This window comes from Canis aureus, chromosome 3, assembly GCF_053574225.1.
Source record: "Canis aureus isolate CA01 chromosome 3, VMU_Caureus_v.1.0, whole genome shotgun sequence".
Taxonomy (NCBI): Eukaryota; Metazoa; Chordata; class Mammalia; order Carnivora; family Canidae; genus Canis; species Canis aureus.
Genome location: NC_135613.1, coordinates 54739848 through 54757336, shown reverse-complemented (window position 1 = coordinate 54757336; position 17489 = coordinate 54739848). Strand labels below are relative to the sequence as shown.

The window sequence follows — 17489 nt, the reverse complement described above, 5'->3', positions numbered from 1 at the left end:
CCCAAGCACCTCACAAAAGGCCTGTGCAGACCCCTCCAGCCCCTCACCCCCCGCCCTCCCTGCACCTGTGGGTTCAGTAAATCCCAGTCCCACTTGGCCCCCGCAGGTTCTCTGAAAACACGGCTCTGCTTCCCCCTCCTCTGGGCGTCCACACGTGCTCTTCCCTCCACTGGAAGGCTGTTCCCCACCACCACCCTGCACCACGCTAAGCCCTCACTCATCTGTCCAGTCTTAGTTCACTATCTCTTCTTCTAGAGCCCCGGCACTGGCACCTCCACCACCACCCCCCAATGGCCACCTGGCCAGGTGCCCAGAGCACATGCCTCCTCTAGCGCTTACTGCTGTGGACAGGAAATTTTCACTTATCTCGTGTCTTCTCTGGCACCAGCCACCAGCCTCCACTAGAGCAGGGGCTCTGTCTGCCTGTGACCCAGTGCCTGGCTAAGAAGGAGAAGATGCTCGATGGAACATGTGTCGCTGGACTGAGAGGGGAGCCCTGTTAGGTGGATGAGTCTCGGCATCTCACCTCTACTCCCAGCTCTTGTCTCCGATGGGACCCTGAGTTTCCGTCCCATTGGTTTTACCCCCGTGCTCCTGGGGGACATTTCTAGGAAGCCAGACCCACTGTAAGGTTGGTCACAAAAGGGGCTGGACTCTGGTGTCCAGGTCCCTTCCCTGTTCCCACCCCAGGCCCTGCCACGTGGGACAGGCCAGAACATGAAGGCCAGCAAAACTCAGCCTCTGACATACCAGCGCCCCCTGGTCAGGTGGGCCCCTTTTATTTGTTTTATTCTTTTTTTTAAGATTTTATTTATTTTTTCATGAGAGATATATTTTCACAGAGATATAGGCAGAGACACAGGCAGAGGGAGAAGCAGGCTCCCTGTGGGGAGCCTGATGTGGGACTCGATCCCAGAACCTTGGGATCATGCCTTGAGCAGAAGGCAGATGCTCAACCGCTGAACCACCCAGGTGCCCCTAGGTGGGCCCCTTTTATCCAGTATTCGGGCAGCCCACCCCAGGGCTGCAGGCCAGAAACATCCACTGGGTGGCACTACATCACCACCACCTGTGCCCAGCCATCTGGTCTCCCAGAGCTGGGAAGTGCAGGTAGGGTCCCTGGAAGAGCCATCAGTCCTGCCCAGGACAGGGGGCCGGGGTGTGGGGGGGGGTGGAGTTGTGGGGGTGGGGGACAGCTCACAGGCCTTTGAGCAAACCCTGGGCAACCTGCTGACCCACCCCCAACCCTGTATCTCGAACACCCCTGTGTTCATTTGCTCATGCACTCAGTCTTCCGTTATTCTTCAGGTATCACTATGTTGTGATTGTTATCTTATAACCAGCAGCTTGGGACGGTGTGAGCAAATACTATGCATGCTGAAGAGCGCGGTCTATACTTGGGGGATCATTTGTTGGCAGCACTCTCTGTAAACACCCAAATTTCTCATCCTTTTCCTAGGACTGGCCCCAAGCACCACTGCGAAGAGCCAGCTCCACAGCTTCACGAATCCCTCCACGGCCTAAAAAAAATAAAATAACACGCTACCTTCTGGTTCTGGGACTGGTGAACAACTGCTTATTGACTCTCTGTGCACGTGCTGCATTATTTTGGTTACTTCGATGACACGTCAACCCTCCACGTTCTCATCCCAAGCGAGTACACTCAATTCCACCTGCCGCTTAACGCGGCATCCCCAAGTACCCTGCCCCGGCATCCCCAAGTACCCTGCTTCCCATAACGCTCATTGTACCTGCCTTCTGTTAGTCAAATGCGTTCATTTTGGGAAATGTAAAAGATACTACAAAGTACAAGGAAAATAAAAAGTACTTTAGACGAAGGTTTCTCAACCCCAACACCACTGTATTTCCAGACTGGATAATTCTTTGTTGGGTGTGTGTGTGTGTGGGGGGGCTGTCCAGTGCATTGTAGGCCAACTAGTCATAGTAGAGCCCTACACACTAGAGACCAGCCAGTGGTACCCCCCTCCCCAGCTGTGACAACCAAAACATTTCCAAACAAATGTTCCCGACTAAGAATCAGTCTTAGATGCAGACAGAACTACCATCAACTGTTCTGATTAATTTTTCTTCCAGTCGTTTGTCTTCATGAACATGTGGATTTCTTCCTACCAGGTAAGACCGGCTGGGCATGGAGGGTGTGTGCTGCTCAGCCTCTACCTAAATCATTAAGTTTTCTTCAGAAATGGTATTTCTCGAGTCTGTATAACAGAACAGGCTGGGTGGTGATTCAGTGCCAACATCCACTGTGCCTATCCCCTGTGGCTGGACAGTTAAGGCTCGGTCCCATGCTGCAGAGCCAGAAATAACGCTTGAGGGAACGCTTCCCACACTGATCAGAATCTCTGAATGTATTCCAAGAACAGATGCTAGAGGGGATATCCCTGGGTCAAAGCAGCTTCCGAGAAGGTTCTCTCAATATACATTAAAAAACAAAACGGTTCAGTAACAACTTAGCAGTACTTGGGGGGCGGAGGGAGTCATGCTCTATTAGGGAAAGAAGGATAAATGATGGGGCAGTGGGGAGAATGTTTTCAATCTTCTAGACGATACCCAGGGTAGCACCGGCTCTTTCAGTTATGTTACAACACACCAGAACTTAGACTGATGTCTTCAGAAAACAATCTGTAGCCAGGAGGTAAACCTGCTTCATTCCAAATAGATTGATGGAGGTTGTGCTGGAATGGCTGTTGGGGGCTTGGCAGAGAACACACAGTGCCAGGGGTGTGTGTGATGTGTGCCACGAGCAGGGGAGTGAAGGGGACACGGATGGGGACACACACACACACACACACCCCACTGTGCATTATCTACCAGGCCCAGACCGCCCCCTGCTCAAGACAATGGTCCTCGGACCAGCATGATCAGCATCCCCTGGGGGCCTGGTTGGAAACAGAACCTCAGAGTCCTCCCTAAAACTCCTGAATCAGAACCTACATTTTTAACAAGAGGCCTGGGTGATGAGTGAGTCCATCAGAATGTAAGAAGTCTTGACCCACACAGACGTCTAAATTCTCTTCCCCAGCGCCTGCTGAACCGACCGTAAGCCTGATGCTCAGCTTCCCAAGACAACATAATAAAGTTTCCAAAAAGTAAGACTCTTGCCTGCATTAAAGCTAAGTGTCACATTTTTAGCAGGCTAAAGGAATGGATCACGAGGCCTTTCTTTGAACGGCTGGCACACAGGACCCGCCAGCATGGGTGACAAGCAGCTACTGTCATCCTGAATACCAGCCACAGTATCACCTTCACCATCACCATCACCACCCTGAGGCCTGGAAAGGGATGGTGGAGTCTGGAGTCTTCATTAAGAACATCTTCTGGATGGGCACACCTGGGGGGGCTCAGCGGTTGAGTGTCTGCCTTTGGCCCAGGGCATGATCCCAGGGTCCTGGGATCAATTCTTCATTGGGCTCTCCACAGGAAGCCTGCTTATCCCTCTGCTTATGTCTCTGCCTCTCTCTCTGTTCTCTCATGAATAAATAAAATCTTAAAAGAAAAAAGAACATCTTCTGGATAGACTTTATGGATAGAATAAATAAGCCAACCCTCACTTCCTTAGACACAGCATAACACAACTTGAAAGGCCATGAGGTGTGGCATCAAGGTCCATTCCAATCACATATTCGTGTCAACCTGCACGGGTTGCTGCAATGGCCTGAGACTCAGTGGTCTCACCTGTTGCTCGGGAAAGGTACCCATATCTGTACAGATGTCAACGGGTAGGATGAATGGGAAAGCAGGATGGAACTCTTACACCATTCTCCCATTTCCTCTCATCTTGTCGTTGTGGGCTCTGTGCTAGATTATTAAAGTAAGATAGCATTTTACAAAATCCCCTTCTGGGTGAAGTCTAGGGGCGGGGAAAGAGAGAGCATAGAAGAAGGAAGGTGATGTGATCCGGCCCCATCCGTATTCTTAAAGTGCCAGACACCTAGATTCTACATATTGGGAATCCAAGTGGCAGGATGGAACCTGCCGCCCTAACGATAGGGACAGTCCACCGCCATTGCCCCACTGCAACGACCCTCCAGTTTTCTAGAGAAAACCAACAAACCACAACTGCCCACTCTCCCCCAATCATGGTACATGGGAACGACCCAGATATACCAGCCACTCTGTACCGGGGGCAGAACCGGGCTGTGGTCACCCAGACCCCCGCTCTGTGCCCTCTTGATGACACCTCCCTGGGCCTGCTAGACTGGTTACCCCTACCTCCCGTAACACGACCCCTTACCTGGGAATCACCAGTGGATTTTCGGACACTCATGTGGGCAGTCTCGGGAGGGTGCGCTGGGGTCCCTGCCACGTGGTATCCATTCACTGTGGGAGAGAAACAATGCTCAGATGCCACGCCGGCCACACACGGGCGACGCCAACTGCCTGTAACCGCAGCCCCTTGTGCCATGTCACTGCCTGCCAGCCTCTGAGAGGTCTTGCACAGCCAGGACCATCCCTTGGGATCTGACCAGTGCTTGTGGAGCTGGAAATGGGCTCCAAGCATCTCTCTGATCCCCAGCTCCCAACTGCGGATCTCTCAGGGGGATCACGTTTCTTTCTGAACCAGAGAGGGACGTGCTTAAGAGGAGGGGTGGGGGTCACTACAGTCCAACAGCCATCATTGAAGATGCCACATCAGCTGTGGCCACTGGTGCTGATCCAGGGTCCAGGCTCTCTCCAGAGTCAGGCAGGACCGCCTCTACCTGCCTGCAGCTCCCCAGAGGAACCGCCTCCACCCTCATCCTCACAGCATATAAGAAAAGAGCACTGGGTTTACTGGTTTCTCTGAAATTTGGCTTTGCCAATTAATAGCTGGGGTGGGGAAGGGCATTGCAGACCATCTCTTTTGAGTCTTGGTTTTCCTAAAGTTAAAAAAAAAAAGAAAGAAAAAATTCAAGGCTGTAATATTCTAGCCCTGTGACACTCACTCATGCTCCCAAGGGGTGCGGATCAACCTCACTCTCTAAGCAGGGAGCCCTGGTGTGTAGCATTTGCCAGTTTCCTTGGCATATTTCCATCAATGAGGATGGATTCACAGGTCCCATCGACACCCCTGTGTGCTCCTGATGTCACAAGTAAGTACACATCGGGACCTGTGCCATCTCAGTTCCCAGAGGGGACACTGCTCTCTTGCAGACATGGCTACATGAGCTTAGAGAGCAGTTCTCCTTGGTGAGCCTCAGCTTCCCGATCTGAGAAATGGGGATAATTCTACGTGGGCTCTGTTAGCATGAAAATCAAATGGGGCAGTACTTGCTCAAGGATGTTTAGACTCATTAAGTAATTCTTGAGAAGGGGAAAGGGGCCAGTGGAGGGAAGGAAGGTCACTGCTTTCTGCTCCTGAATCCAGTCGCCTCAAACCCCAAGCCTGCATGATCCCCAGACATCAGGGAAGCATGCCTCCTACATACCCCAGGCTTGGCGGCATTGCCACAACATATGCACTGTGCAGGTCCAACCAGGGGAGGTACATAAACTGAGTCCAGTGCATGGTTCTTGTTGAGAGGGCCCCGCGGGGTGGCCAGAAACAGGGGGAGAGGTTGGCCGAAAAGTCACTAACGTCTACTGATCTGCCAAAGGCAAGCAATGGGCTGATGAAGACCACCCCATGCAGGACCGTCCTCATGCTGGGGGATGTCCCCCAATCTCCAACATTTGCAGTGAAAAATCGAGGGCCCCCCTGCGAGCAGAAACACAGACCACCCTGCAGACCCCAGTGGGCAGCTGGGTTTCTCCCTGACATGCAAGGCTGGCTTGATACTCTGGAGGAAGGGTGGGCAGAGATGCAGGAAGGCACTAGAAAGCTGGGCACGGAGCTGGCCTCCCAGTGCAGCGGCTTGGGGAAGCGACAAGACACAAGAGATTAGCCCGCATGGCGAGTCACAAGCCGGGTCTGCACTCAGGCCCCTTGGCAGCTGATTCAACACTGCGACTACCGTCCACAAGTTCTCCAGCTCGAGGGGAGCCAGGGTTGGGATTCCAAGAGCATCAGAGGACGTTGAGAGGATTGAGGAGAAGCTACTCACATTGGTATAAGCTCTGCCAGCAAGGGCACTAGACGATGATAAATACAAGACCCAATGAAGGTGTAACATTCAAGAAGTGTCATTTATCAAACAGTGTAGCACAGAAATGGATAAAACCTACGTCTGGAGAATTGGGAGAAAACCTTAGCAGCCAGCTTTTAGTAGATGACTGAGTAAGCAGACAAAAGTGAGGATATGAATATCTCAGTAATTTCACTTAAAAGCTGAATGAACTAGATATTTAACATCATGTGCTACGAACAAAGATAACATCTTTGGCCAACAAGCCACGGAACATTTAAAGAAAAAAAAAAAAAAAAAAAAAAAAAGCCTGGGCATATTGAAACCACAAAGAAAGTGTTGGTAAGTCGCAAAAGGCATAACTAACACAGGCCACATTCTTCGACCAGAAAGCAATAAAAGCAGATATTAATAATGAAAGAACAAATACACAAGGTCTCCATCCCTCCGACTCCCAAACATTTGGAAATTTCAGAAAATGCTCTCCTATTCTCAGGTCAAAATCAAAACTGTAATTATACAACATTTAGAAAATAATCATGAGAATCATGAGGAACATATCAAAACGGATGGGATAAGGCTTGAATTATATTTGGAGGAAAAATCCACAGCCTTCATTACTCAATTACTGAAACCAAGGGAATACAAATACAAGGACTAAACCTTCAAATTAAGAATTTAGAGAAACTTTTAAAAGCCAATAAGGTAAACCGAAGGAAAACATGAGAAGGGGGTATAAATATGGCACCAGAAATGAATGGGTTAGGAAACAGGATGACATTCGCAGCTCAGGCAATTTCTCTCTGCATGGGGGTGGCTGTAGCGGGGAGGAATCACAATAAAAAAGCAGGTCAGCCCATCTAATCTGAGGCTGAGCTCACGCACGAATGCTCAGACCACAGAATTAGAAAGAAAACATAAGCAGATCTCGTTAAGAGGGTTTTTTTTTTTTTTAATGCAAGGGCATATGATTTAAAACTACAGGCTAATAAAATACGTAACCCTCCACTAGAATCAAATGATCAAAAAAATGGTTCCAAAGGACACGAGAGAAACACCGAGATGAATAAAACCTTTGAGGACTGACCTCCCTCCAAAAGGCCCCGGACCCAGATGGTTTTATGGGCAAATTCGTTCTAACACCTAACAAAGAAGTACCTAGATACAAACTGCACCGAGAGTTTGGAAACGTGGCAAATTTCCCAGCTGGTTAGACAAAGCCAGTGTTGCCCTGATCCAAAAATCCACTGAAGGCAACAGAAGAACTGAACCTCTGTGACCACAAACACGAAATTGGTCAATTCTTACCTGAGCAGGTCTTCACTTGGAACCAGTCACTACACCCTTGATGGTACTGGGTCCCTGCACATCAAGGCTGTCCCCAGCTCCTCCCGACCCCTACCTGCTCCCCTCACAGCACCCCAAAGTACACCCTCAGTACATGGTTGTCTGTCTTCTGCTTCCTGCATCCCCCACGCACCCCTCTTGCCACACGAACGGCGGCCAGGAACTGCCGAACGCAGGGGCATTTTGCCCCTAATCCACTCTCTTGTTCTCACTTCAGTTCTGAGCTGTCAGCTGCTGGCTAATTACTTTCGGTGTCAAAACAATTACTGGGAGAGAAAAATAACTTCCCATCCAACCACTTCTCCCCACCCAGCAGCTCTCCACTGCCCTGGTCTTGCTGCGTTTCATGCTACCAGTCCCAGGCACGCTCAGAAGAGTGATCAGTGGAGATCTGAACACTTACGGCTCACCCACAGGGGGCTCTGATTATTTCCAGTCCTCTAGGCTCTCAGCTTACCAGGGGTTAGATGCAACACAAGTGAGGCCAGAAGTGGGTGCTTTTGATGCCTCCAGCCCCCAGGGGATGGGGGGAAGTGAGGTTAAAATAAAACTGGTCAAGGATTGCTCATAACCATAAGGAACATAATTCAGTCTGGGGATACCAAAAAAAAAAAAAAAAAAAGTAAAATGCCAAATTCAGCTGTTTTTAAGATAAGAAAAAGGGAACGGAAAGCTCTTAGGTAGTAACTTTCATAATTTCCAACACAAATATAAACACACAGATGCACACATTTCATTCCTGTTTGTGGGTAGTTGGAAAGAGAGAGGGCTTGAGAGCTGCGTAAATGAGAGGAGGGGACGGGCATTTGGGGAGAAAGGAAAAAGGAGGAGGTCTTTGGGGGCTGGGGGAGAGGAAGTGGATAAAAATGGAAAAGAAGGAGCAAAGCAAGAGTTGTCGAGAGAAGCCAAGCAACAGAGAAGAGCCAGCAACATCTGTTGCCCAGAATTCATGCTCCCAGGAGCTCTGTTTCCCTTCCTGCTGCAGTCCCCAAAAGAGAAAGCTCCGTCTTCCACGCCCCACTGTCCACATTTCTGTTCCCTAAAGGACCCCAAAGAGGAGACTTACTCTTTCAAACAAGAAAATCATCCCTGGAGACAGCCCCCCTTTCTGCCTCCTTCAGGTCTGGCCCAATCTCCCATTATTTCTGGAATAAACATGTAACTTCTTTCCTCAAGCTGAAGAAACCCAGGAGCCCCAAGGCCTCGTTCCTGCAACACCCCTCCCACCACCACCACCCTATTCCCACATTCATCGCGGCGGAATGCAGAGTTTCCCCGGGCATGTGACACCCAGCACCAGTTCAGCAGGATGTTTGTTCTAAGTCCGAAGCAGTAAAGGCAGAGGGTAGAGTCTTATGCTCCAAAGACTTTGGGACAAGTGCCCCCATTATTATTCAGAATTAAACTGCTTTATTACAGGAGGAGGCCTTTTTAGATACAGGCGCACCTCAGAGATACTGCAGGTTGGGCGCCAGAGCACAACAAATAAGCGAACGTCACAATAAGGAGAGTCGAATGAATGTTTTGACTTCTTGGTGCATGTAAAAGTTATGTTTACATCACACTCTATAAAATGTGCAATAACATTATGTCTAAAAAAAAAGCAATGTACGTGCTTAATTTAAAAATGCTTTACTGTTAAAAACCAACCAACCATTAACCATCATCTGAGCTTTCAGCGAGTCCTCCTCATCTTTGCTGGTGGAGGGTCTTGCCTCAGTGTTGATGGCTGCTGAGTGCTCAGGGTGGTGGCTGCTGAAGGCGGGGGCGACAGTGGCAATTTCTTAAAATCAGACAATGAAGTTTGGGGCATTGATAGACTTCCTTTCATGAACGATTTCTCTGCAGCACATGATGCTGTTTGATAGCATTTGACCCACAGGAGAACTTCTTGCAAAACGAGAGTCCATCCTCTCAAACCCTGCTGCTGCTTTATCAACTAAGTCCATGGAATATTCTCAATCCTTTGTTGTCATTTCAACCATCTTCACCAGGAGCACAGTCCATCTCAAGAAACCACAGTTTTTTGCTCATCTATAAGAAGCCACCCCTCGTCCACTGAAAGGTATATCATGAGATGGTAGTGATTCAATCCCATCTCCTGGCTCCACTTCTGATTCTAGGTCTCCTGCTGTTTCCATCACATCTGCAACGACTTCCCCACTGGACTCTTGAGCCCCTCAGAGTCATCTGTGAGGGTTGGAACTGACTTCCTCCAAACTCCTGGTCATGTTGATATTTTGACCTCTTCTCATGGATCCTCTTAATGGCATCTAGAAGGGAGAATCCTTTCCAGAAGGTTTTCAATTCACTTTGCACAGAGTCATCAGAGGAATCATTATCTTTGGCAGCTAGAGCCTCATGAAATAGATTTCTCAAATAATACGCCTGGAAGTTGAAGTGACTCCTTGACCCGTGGGCTGCAGAATGACCGTGGCGTTAGAAGGCATGGAAGCAACACCACCTCATTGCCCACCTCCATCAGAGCTCTTGGAAGACCCAGTCCACTGTCAATGAGAAGTCATATTTTGCAGAGAATCCTTTTTTTCTGAGCCATGGGTCTCAACAGCGGGCTTAAAATATTCAGTAACCCAGGTTGTACACAGGGGTGCCGTCACGCAGGCTTTGTGGACAGCGCACAGAGTAGATTCAGCCTCATTCTGAAGGGCCCCAGGAGTCTCAGAATGGCAAACGACCACTGGCTTCAACTTGTGGTCACCTGCTGCACGAGCGCCTAGTGTTGACTTCTCCTCTCCAGCTGTGGAAGTTCTAGATGGCATCTTCTTCCAACAGAAGGCTGTTTCATCTACACTGAGGATCTGCTGCTGAGCGTAGCCACCTTCATTCTTTACCTTAGCTCCCTCTTCTGGAGCACTTGCTCCTTGCCCTTGCACTTTGAGGTCACCACCTCTCCCGGCCTTCACAGAATGGATGAACATTAGGGTCTTGCTCTGGATTAGGCTTTCGTCCTAAGGGAATGTTGGGGCTCGTTTGGTCTTCTATCCAGACCACTGACACTGCACATCTGCAAGAAGGCTGCTTCTCTTTCTTATCATTTGTGTGGTCACTGGAGTAGCAGTCTAATTTCCTTCGAGAACTTTTCCTCTGCATTCCCAACTTGGCTAACTTTGCTTTGGCACAAGAGGCCAAGCTTTCGGCCGATCTTGGCTTTCAACATGCCTTCCTCACTGAGCGTGATGTGATCACTTCTAGCTTGTCATTTACAGTAAGAGATATGCAACTCTTCCTTTCCCTTGAACTTACAGGCCACTGGAGGGTTATTAAATGGCCTAATTTCACTATTGTTGGGGCTCAGGGAAGAGGGAGGCCTAGGAAAGGGAGAGATGGGGGGATGGCCGGTCGGTGGAGCCATCAGAACACACAGATTTATCGGTGAAGTTCACTCCTACAGGCTTGTGGTTGCTCCAACACAACTGCAATAGTAACATCAAAGATCACGGATCACAAAGCTTGTCGCCATAATAGACATAACGAAAAAGTTTGAAATATCAAGAGTATTACCAAAATGTGACACAAATGCTGTTGTGAAAAAAATGGTGCTGACAGACTTGCCACAAACTTTCCATTTGCAGAAAACCCAACATCTGCGAAGCACGATAAACTGAGTATTCCTGGCTGCTGACGTGCTCTGTGAACCTCAAACAAGGCAACAGCGTGTGGTACTCCCACACTTAGTGGACACACAAGCCATTTAGGGCAGCAAAGCAAGAGTACTGTGGAACCTGCTTTGGGAACCGTGGTGGATGTAAGAAGGTGGGTTTTGAAGTCAGGCAAACCAAAGCAAACACCAGGGTGAGTATTGTGCTCAGCACCCCCTGAAGGCAGTCTGGGCACAATCCCTGCCTCACGCTGTTGCCACTCACCATGTGGTGGGGGAAGGTTGCATCTCCCCAGTTCTGTTTAGTGGGGTGGCGGCGGAGGGGCAGTTTCACATTATAATCCTCTGGTCTGGAAACATCTGTCTGGCCACCTGGTCTTCACGGGCTTCCCTGACTATCTAAAATAGAAACTGTATCCCCCAAAACAGAACCCACAACACATCTGCCCAGGTGGCTGTAAATGGTTGAAAGCCTGTGACCTATCCTCCCAGGGTCAAAGGTTACACAGGTTTTGGTGAGGTCCTCTGGGGCCTGAGCTGACAAGAACCAGGAAAGGAATACTCAAGGCCCCTTCCAGAAGGCGGTGTCATGGCTGACGTCCTGGTGTCAATGGTGAGACCTAGCTGAGGACCATGGAAGCTGCTCTGGGCCTGGTGACCTGCTAGTTCTGCAGTAGATGGAGGGTCCTGCTTGTAACTGTGTAGGGGGCGGATGGTGGTGAGGGATTCCCAATCTAGAGAGGGTGTGGGTGAAGGGGAGCCCCCTTCCCGGAGCCCTCTGCACAGGGGAAGCGGCTGTTGACATGCACTCCTCCTGGCTGGCTCCACGTGCTCAAAGGCAGACCCTCCCTGATCTTCAAGGGACCTCACTCAGTCCTCCGAGACCTGGCTTCCCAGGGGCTGTTGGAGGCAGGCCCTGCACCCAAGGATGATCCCTCCATGGGCTCAAGCCCCCAGGCCAGCCAAAGCCAGAATCTGAACCCGGGTTTCCTGACCACTCCCATCCCGTCAGCAGCGGGGCGACTCAGTACAAGATGGATTTCCTCCTTTAAGAAACACGCCAACAGAGACGCCCGGATGGCTCAGCGGTTAAGCTCTGCTTTCGGCTCAGGGCGTTATCTTGGATTTCAGGGATCGAGTCCCACATCGGGCTCCATGAGGGGAGCCTGCTTCTCCCTCTGCCTATGTCTCTGTGTCTCTCATGAATAAATAAAATCTTAAAAAAAAAAAAAAAAAAAAAAAAGAAAGAAACACACCAACAAAAGCTCAGTGCACATTCCAGGGGCTGAAGCTCAGAAAGGAATTCACTCTCCACACCTGCCCTGGCTGACAGGATAGCCACTCGTCATAGGGAGCTTTTCAAGTTCTAACCAATCACATTTAAATAAAATATACATGCTGTGTGGTATGAAGGACTGGATCCCAGAACAGGAAGAGGACATTAGTGGAAAAACTGGGGGCACCTGGGTGGCTTAGCAGTTGAACATCTGCCTTCTGCTCAGGAGCCTGCTTCTCCCTCTGCCTGTGTCTCTGCCTCTGTGTGTGTGTCTCATGAATAAATAAATAAAAGCTTAAAAAAAAAAAGAAAAGAAAAGAAAAGAAAAGAAATGACCATACGCGGTATCTGCAGTCAATGAACGAGGCTGAGGTTCCCACGCTGCCCTCACCGCCAGCCCCTTCCCGTGCAGGTAAGCACCCCAATTGCCACCACTGCTAACGGAGAGCAATCCTGACACAGCCGAGTGCTGCCTGGCTGCCTCACGAAGGCAGTGTCTCACTAAGACAAAACATCTCTACCGCACTTCCCACTTCGCTCAGAATGACATCCCACCGCCTTCCTGTAGCTTTGGGGGCTCGGCAGGGTCTGATCCTGCTGACCGCTCTCCCCTCATCACCTACCCCTCTCCGCCTTGCCACCCCCCACCCTCCAGCCACACTGGCTTGCTCTGTGTTCTTGAACATGCCAGGGTCACTTCTGCCCCAGAGCCTTTGCACTCACTGTCCCCTGGCCCAGAACACCTCACTACCACCCCCCACACATAGTCATTATCTCCTCTGTGGGGCCATCCCTGACTCCCCAGCCCCATTCTGTCCCACTGTCCTATTGCAATTCTTTTCATGAGAGCAAACAAGGATCATCTGACATACTGCACATTGGCTCGCCTGCCCCAGTCATCTGCTAGAACGTGGGTTCCTGGGAGCAGGGATCACACAGGTGTGGATGGTCTGTGGTGTGACCCCCAGCACTGAGAACAGCATCTGGCATATTCTACTACTGCTGCTTTCGCAGGAGCACGAGCACAACCATAGGGGCTCGGCCCCAAACTTACCAGGGCAATAGAACCACCTGAAAGTACCCCTGGGTGGCTCAGCGGGTAAGCGCCTGCCTTCAGCTCAGGTCGTGATCCCGGGGTCCTGGGATCGAGTCCCGTATCAGGCTCCCCGCAGGGAGCCTGCTTCTCCCTCTTCCTGTGTCTCTGCCTCTCTCTGTGTGTCTCTCATGAATAAATAAATAAAATCTTTTAAAAAAAATTTCAATCTCCTGACAGGTGCCTGTACAACTGGATGAGTGACTATCTAGACAAAATTCTTACGCGCCCCGTAGGGAGAAATGCCTACATGGCTGCTGTTTTATCCTCTACAGAAGAGGTTTCATTCAAAAGCTAGAAAAGAAGATGCCAAAACAGGTTTCCTCCCATCCACTCCAGAGCGTGGACGCAGAGAGGACGGGTGTCTGAGCCCCGGGATAGAGAGAGGAATCAAGAATCGTGATCCACTTGACGGGATGAGCACTGGGTGTTATATTCTATGTTGGCAAATCGAACGTCAATTAAAAAAAAAAAAGAATCGTGATCTACGGAGGGGTGGGTGGGAGGTGAGCCATGGCCTCGTGCTGTGACACATGGGCACTGCGAGGCCTGGTAAGATGTGACACCCCGAGGCCCCGCTCTAAGCTGTCATTCTGAAATCGAAGATGCCACAACCATGAGAGGCAGCTGGACTTTAAGCACCACGAGGGAAGAAAATAGGGCTCTCTGTGATTGAGGGGTACGTATCCACTGTGCCCACAAAAGGGGCCTCAGAGCCAGCAAACGAGGCTTCTGTAGATTTTGCTGCTGCTTCTCTTTCTTTTTTTTTTTTTTTTGAACATTTTATTTATTTATTCACGAGACACACACAGAGAGGAAGAGACAGGCAGAGGGAGAAGCAGGCTCCCTGCGGGGAGGCCGATGAGGAACTCGATCCCAGGACCCTGGGATCACACCCTGAGCCAAAGGCAGACACTCAACCACTGAGCCCCCCACGTGTCCCTTGCTGCTGCTTGTCACTTCGATGGGCCGAGGTCTCTCACCCCTGAACAGTACCGAGGTTCTGAGTCACCCTGGGACAGGGCCCCTCAACTCTGTCAATACCAGATGTGAGAGGTGGGACAACCCTTGTTGGGGGGCTGTGCTGCCCTGGGCACTACGCAGTGGCGTTTGCGCCCCACCCCCCAGAAGATGACAACCAAAGACGTCTCCAGACACTGCCAATGCCTGCTGGCAGGCCAAACCAGCCCCAGGGTTAAGACCCACGGCACTAGGGGGCCCAGATGTTGCCCACAAAACAAAGAGCACAAGGCAGCACATCTAACGGGGTCTTCACTTCAGGCCTTCACGATGCTGGGGTGCCCGCTGAATCCCCAACGCACAGAAGAGTGTGTTGATCGTCCAACTGCATGGGATGACAAAGCCTTTTCTTGGTAGAGAACTTGACAGACCTAGCATTCCACCCACCTGGGCACAGGTGCCCCAGCCCCCTGAGGCTGGGGGCGGAGGTGACCACACACTCTGTCTAGCGCCTCGGCCCTCTTGACAACTGTCATCATCGGGTCTGATGATGGTGGTCTGCGCCCACCTCCCTGCCTTTCTCAGCACCCCAGTCCCACTCCAGCACCCAGGTCAGTGCTCAGCCGACAGGCCTCTGGGCTGTGCAGCTTAGGCGAGGGCAGGTGCCTGTCATGCTGGCCCCTGAGCCAGCTCCTTCCAGCCCTCTTTCTGGGGGATGGCCCCCACACAGCACAGAGGGGACAGCCTGGTGCTGGGGGCCACAGGGTTTGAAGAGGTGACCCCCCTGACTCAAAGGGCAAGCTCCCCCACCAGCTCCACTGGCTCCACCGGTCCCAGCAGCCCCGCAGATGTGGCAGGTGGCAGTTCATACCTGAGCCTAGTCCTGTCCTGCTCCGGGGACCAACCACTGTGGCCAGGAAACACAGCCGGGAGCCGGGTTTCCTTCCTAGTGTCTGGCTGGCCAGGAGCCAGCCTGGAGGGCCACACCTCCCTTTATTCCCACTGGCATTTCTATTGTCAGAACAAAAACAGAAACACCAGACGACCCAATACAGAAGGCAGTGTGCCCGGAACTGCCTGTCCTCGTCCTACAACAGGTAGGAAGGCCGAATGGGCTGGTTCTGGCGACTAGCTCTTGCGATGAGGTGTGTGTGTGGCGGGGCGGGGGGGGGGGGGGGGGGGGCTCACCCTGTCCCTAGGGAATCAGGAGCAAATGTCTCATTTCCCTCTCTCACAAGAGGGTTTTCTCTGTTTGGATTCTTTTTTTTTTTTTTTAATTAAAAAATTTAAATAAATAAAATAATTAAAATAAAATAGGGACTCCTGGATGGCTCAGTGGTTGAGCATCTGCTTTCAGCTCAGGGTTTGATCCTGGGGCCTTAGGATCGAGTCCCGCATTAGGCTCCCCGCATGGATCCTGCTTCTCCCGCTGCCTGTGTCTCTGCCTCTCTCTGTGTCTCTCATAAATAAATAAATAAAATCTTTTAAGAAAAGAAAAGAAATAATATATATATCTGTATATATGTAAACAAGTATATATATATATATACTTGTTTATATATTTGTATATCTATTTATACATAAAATATATAAATATGTATTTATATATTTAGAGGTTTATTTACATTTTACATACATACAAATTGACAGCATACATAAATATATGTATATATATAATAATGTCAATAAAAACATTTTAAAAGCCTAGAACACCCACTCACCCCCTCTCTCGTGCCTTGGCTGAGTCTCCAGAGCTGCAGTTTCCTACCATTTTGTTTCTTGAACTCCTCTGCTGTGACAATTCTCATTTCCTCAAATAACACACTTTGGTCATATGCTTTATCTTATATGCATCATACAATAAACTGTAGAGTTCCTAACGTACCAGGGGTAAAGAGTGTCTGAAGACCTCAGGGCTGCAAGGCAGGGGTGCAGCCCTGCACCCAAGACCCTTCCTCTGATGCGAGGGTTCAAAGTCCTGCTCATATTTTCTACACCTGCCTGTACACCTTCGTTCATGCGTTCACACAGCCACTCTTCTGTCGTTATTTTAGCTCTTCCCTTGGTCCCCTGTGATGGGTTATGTCAGCTCTGTGAAGGCTGTACAGGCCCTCACCCCCCTCAATGGAAGCTGCTGCCTCTCCCCTCCTCTTCTCACCCCTACCCTCCTCACACTCCCCACCCCGTGATGATGGAGGCATTGGTGAGCTCCCTCAATACAGAAGCCAGCTCGTGTCTGGGGGCTGAAGGACCCAAGGAAGAAAAGGGGAGGTGCAATCCCCATCCTCAGAGAGCATATAGTCCAGTGTGGGAGAGCCACAGCTGGCCAGGGCAGCGAAACAGCACATTACTGCAAACCTGGGCTGATGGGTAAGGGCTCTAAAAATCCACCTGCCTCTTAGGAACTTGGAAAAAAAACCCCACCTATGATAGGAATGTCTCTCTCGACCACCTCCACTTGATTGCCTTTGCAGACAGAGAACTCACACCCTAACAAGGAATCCCAAGTGCTTTCTAGAACATTCTATTTGAAAGTTGCCCCATACAAATCTGCCTCCTTTAACTTTTCTCCTTGATGCATTTAGGAGCTGTGCAGAGCAGTGCTGCTCCCGCTCGGGGTATCCACACCAGCAGACAGGGTACAACCCTGATGCCTCACTGTGTCACCTGGCTAGTTCCCCTCCTTAAGCACCTGAGAGGGAGTGAGGGTGAGCCACCAGGCTGCTAGTGACATTACCAGGGAGAGCCCAGCCTCCCAGCCCTCCATATCACTCCCTGGGTTTGGCCAGTAAGATCTTCAGCCAGGTTCCAGACCCCCAGAACCCGGAGTCTTGGCCTTTCCAGCGGAGGTGGGTATGGGGCCCCTCCCAGCTGCCCCCAAAGCAGTGAGTGGACTGTACCTGTTGGAGGCAGAGAGCTCCTGTGAGGGCCAGGGCTGGCTGGAATCCCAGGAGAACTGCTGGGACGTTCCCAGGTGGTCTCTGGTCAAAGAAAGAAACACACAATCACTTTGAGACTCTCACAGGGGCCAAACCTCAGAGGGTCATGGAGCAGGGCCGTGGGCTGGCCACCTTCTTGCACAACCCTGGGAAGCAGGAGTGGGCTTTCTGCTCCCACATTATTGCCCCT

At 50.5% G+C, this 17489-nt stretch overlaps 1 protein-coding gene across 9 annotated transcripts in view; it reads right to left on the bottom strand.

Annotated features, from left to right (window-relative positions):
- Positions 1-17489, bottom strand: part of GAS7 (growth arrest specific 7) — a 208833-nt gene that overhangs the window by 42138 nt on the left and 149206 nt on the right. For 7 of the 9 annotated variants that reach the window (XM_077892642.1, XM_077892646.1, XM_077892649.1 and 4 more), the window contains 2 exons: positions 17261-17341; positions 4256-4341 (listed from right to left, as the gene is read on the bottom strand). In XM_077892642.1, coding sequence (XP_077748768.1) covers positions 4256-4341; positions 17261-17341 — 167 coding nt within the window. Of the gene's footprint in view, positions 1-4255; positions 4342-7815; positions 7851-17260; positions 17342-17489 lie in introns of those variants that run through there. The other 2 variants (XM_077892651.1, XM_077892645.1) reach the window with 2 other exon arrangements.